This window comes from Homalodisca vitripennis, chromosome X (assembly GCF_021130785.1).
Source record: "Homalodisca vitripennis isolate AUS2020 chromosome X, UT_GWSS_2.1, whole genome shotgun sequence".
NCBI classification, from domain to species: Eukaryota; Metazoa; Arthropoda; class Insecta; order Hemiptera; family Cicadellidae; genus Homalodisca; species Homalodisca vitripennis.
In genome coordinates, this window is record NC_060215.1 from 110,170,061 (window position 1) to 110,174,160 (window position 4,100).

At 29.8% G+C, this 4,100-nt stretch overlaps 1 protein-coding gene across 1 annotated transcript; it reads left to right on the top strand.

The window, feature by feature from the left end:
- Positions 1-584: 584 nt before the first annotated feature.
- On the top strand, positions 585-2,831 carry LOC124368566. Its single transcript, XM_046825809.1, has 3 exons — positions 585-602; positions 1,315-1,383; positions 2,377-2,831. The coding sequence occupies exons 2-3, from the start codon at positions 1,318-1,320 to the stop codon at positions 2,716-2,718; spliced, it is 408 nt and encodes a 135-aa protein (XP_046681765.1). The 5' UTR covers positions 585-602; positions 1,315-1,317; the 3' UTR covers positions 2,719-2,831.
- The last annotated feature ends 1,269 nt before the right edge of the window (positions 2,832-4,100 follow it).

The following is a 4,100-nucleotide window of genomic DNA, read 5'->3' on the forward strand; positions in this document are numbered from 1 at the left end:
GAACTAATGTTTTGTGGTATTAACAATGCCAATGGCAATAACTTGATTGAATGTTATAAAAGTAAGAAAAGACTAGGGGAATTTCAGAATTTATTATTATTATTTTTTTAAATATTAATAAAGATCTACTTTGTAAGGAAATCAATAATATCTATACCAATGTAAAGGGCAGTGATGGAATACTATTCAAACCCATAACATTAGTTAATAACGGAATAAAGTATGTTCCATGTTATATTTTAAAATTTCACTCAACAATAGTATATAACACAGTCGGCGGAAGAGAGCATTGATTTTACCTTTATAATTAATATAATTTTATTCAAGCCATATTGAAGAAAATTTATTAGAAACGCTACATCCATAAAACTCTTATCATTGAACTAAACAACCACATCCATTGTATTCAGTAATAATTTATTGTCGAGTGTCAAGGCATGACTTACAGGTTTGTTACGCCAGTTAGACGGAAACAATCAAATCCATGCATCGTATAGCTATCATAGATAATGATACTATTTTTAGAATGGTTATTAATAAGAGCTGTATATAAGTGAAGAAATTTTCCTCAGTACACACTTGCTTCACGTACAGCATACAAGGTAAGCATTTCACATCTATTATTTATGTACTTTTAATAATGAATGTGGTAACAATTTTATATTAATGTTAGAAATTCTCTAAAATATTTCAATGTTTGTGTGTATGGAAATTGCATGGATTGTTTTTGACAATATATTTTTGAATAAATTGAAAGCTTACACAATTCTTGACTCTTACTACAAAAAATGGAAAACATTGCTCCTACTTATATATATATATATATATATATATATATATATATATATATATATATATATAAAATACTTATTAAGTACACTCAGATATTTGCTAAAAACCTAACAAATAAAATGTTTAAACCTTTATGGCATAAGTGATTTTTTATTTCTATGAATTGTTTTAAGAACGTAAATTCATGGGAACCATTAAATTGTTCTTGGGTATCACTTCATTAAATATAATAATATTATACTACTTTTAAACTTTAACTAAAACAAAGTTTTGAAGTAATTAAAATAATAATTTCAGACTAATTTCTACACAATTATATTTAATTCTATAGCATTTAAGCTATGGCTTAATGCATGTTTATCAGAGCATTTTTTACAAAAACGACGATCCTATATCACAATTTTAATATATCATAGTGTTTTGTTTACTGTAATAAATATATATTTCAGTATTGTCTGCGATATCTGTATATATCATATATGATTGACGATGTAAGATTCTTTTAATGTTTTATTGTAACAGAAAATGGCTGCTGTAGGACTACTTTGTCTCTGCCTTCTGGCATCCTTGGTTGGCAGCTATCCTTTGACGGTAAAAAGTTTTTAATTTTATGTTTAATAGTAGTTTGTGAGCTGGATATTGGATTGCCTCTCAATCGAAATAATATACTTCCTTACATAGCTAGTTTTCTGTATATATGTTTGCTGTAATCTATATAATATGCAGAGATCAATTACCTAAACACAAAAATTTGAATTTGTTTTTTTAAACAAGTTTTAATTTTAAAAGGGTCCATAATATCGAGAGAAGAAATTAATGTTTGTCCTAACTTATTTATGTTTATTTTTATGTAAAACTTATGGTATAGTTACAAACTGTTTTTAAGATGCATCCATAAATTATAGGATATATGAAAATCTTAATACTGACATACTGACATAATACATCCGTTAATTTTTAAAATTTTCCGTAAAATGAAAGTTAGTTTTAAAATCTATTTTGGATATAGGCCTATTATATATATTTTTTATCACGAATAGGTTTATTGCAGTTGTAGTTTACTAAACATCCAAGATTAGGGTTGCCATAACACCGGATTTCCGGGCAGCTTATCTTGAATTTGAGGACATAATAATAGCTCCAGAGATTTTATGCAACCTGTCCTAAAACTGGAAATACATGCATAAATAGGTATTTTACACTGAAGAAACTTATAAAATTAAAAGCATTATATTATTTTATATTGGTAATATAAATTATTAATTTTATACAGACACACACGTTTCACTATATATATATATATATATAATATATAATATTAGACTCGTTCACAAAACGTATAAATATCTATAAAACACACACACACTCATACACAAATATATATGTATATATATATACATATACATACACACATTTGTGTGTACGTCTTTTTTGCGTGTTTCCATAAAGCAATATACTGATATCATATGTTCAAATGCTTAACCTATATTAATGAAGTCTTGAAATGTAAAAATCTACTTTATTAATTTAAGATTATTATTCATAAAAATAAATATAAATATCATTATTATTTATGATTTTCAGGACGAGAGTTCAAAATTTAAAGGCCCCATATTCACACCAGTCAGTATTGGGATACCAACAGCAGAGGAAGTCAGTATTGGGATACCAACAGCAGAAGAAGTCAGTATTGGAATACCAACAGCAGAATATATGAAGGAGCATGAGGCAGACACAAAGATTGGCACAATTGCTCCTCGTTCTTTAAAATCACTTTTTGGACTTGGAATTGGTGGAAATATATTGGGAATCAATGCAGGTGCAGGCATCAGTCATGGACGCGGAGGCTGGGGAGAAGTGGGCATGCATTCTGGACATCCAGGATATGTCCCCTATTACGAGGAACCAAATCAGTACTACTACTAGTTCTGCCGTCATTATGATAATCAACATATTACTTCTTATAATTAAATGAATGGAGTTGAGTAAAGTACCGCTATTCACAAATAATATTAAATAAAAATAAATCCACTAATAAACACTATCTATTTTATTTAGTTTAGTTACTCACGATAATTTTTAAAATAAAAAATACAATTAGACTGACGTTAGTTGTAAAAAAATTTTGTAAAAGTTTTTGGATTAGGGAATATTTCCTATAGAGTTTAGCATCAGGTGTGCTAGTTTATAAGACAGGTGATCAATCACTGTTGTCTTTCTACTGTCCTGTATCTGTGATAAGCATTGTGACGAAGATTTGAGAGTATAACCAAAAGAAGCAGCTACTAAATTACTTTCACAGTAGGTCTTTGTTCTCCAACAACCCGTTTGGGTTTATATCGGGCAGAGGTACGGACTTCGCCATAGAAAAGCTTGTTAATTAATGGTATAGTAGCATCTGCAGACAAAAGTATACGTTAGCTGTTTATCAGGACTTCCAGAGGTGATTTGATGTATTAGATATAAACATGTAAAAATGTAGGGAACATGACATTGGAGGTCCAACGCTGGCATGGTCGAATTCATTTTGCAGAGGTAGAAGGCGGGTTGTGAAAATAAATCAATGTTATAGTGATGTGTTGGAACTACGGTACGGAACAGATCATGGTGGGGTGTTAGGACCAATAATTGTTTTGATGTACAGTAATGATCTCTGGAATATTCACTCATCTGTTTGCCTATGCGGATGACACAGCACTTATATGCTCTGCTTATAATAGGTAATCACTACAATATAAAGTAAACACTCTCTCAATGGCTTATTAGCAATAAAATATTGATAAATACCAGTAAATTATAGTGTATAATGTTTTTTGATTACTTTGAGACTATTGAAAAGCTTACGAATACGTTCAAATTATTTTTCCACGTGCATCATTGTATTTGCGGTTGTCCCTATTCAAGTGAAGGAAACAGGATTTTTCCGGACATTTGCTATCGTTCAGTGAAACAAGAAATCAGTAACACTACGTTTCGAGATCTGCAATCTGATCTCTTCTTCAGGTGAGAGAACCTTAAAGTGGAAATCATAGCAATTTAATGCATAATCGGTGAAAACCCCCCAAAGGCAGTAGTTAGAACAATTTCCATGACTAATCAAGGGATCAAGAAGTAAAACACAGTAGAAGACCAATCATGAATTTTTAATCAATAAAAAATAAAACATCAACGTGTAAAGTCTTTTTATAATATTACTTCGATAAAGAAACAATATTGTAAGTTTGGCAGTTGAGTAGTACTTAACCAACTCGGCCTTTTGCAGGACTACACTCGAAATCCCTTAAGCATCTCACAAATAAAAACTGATT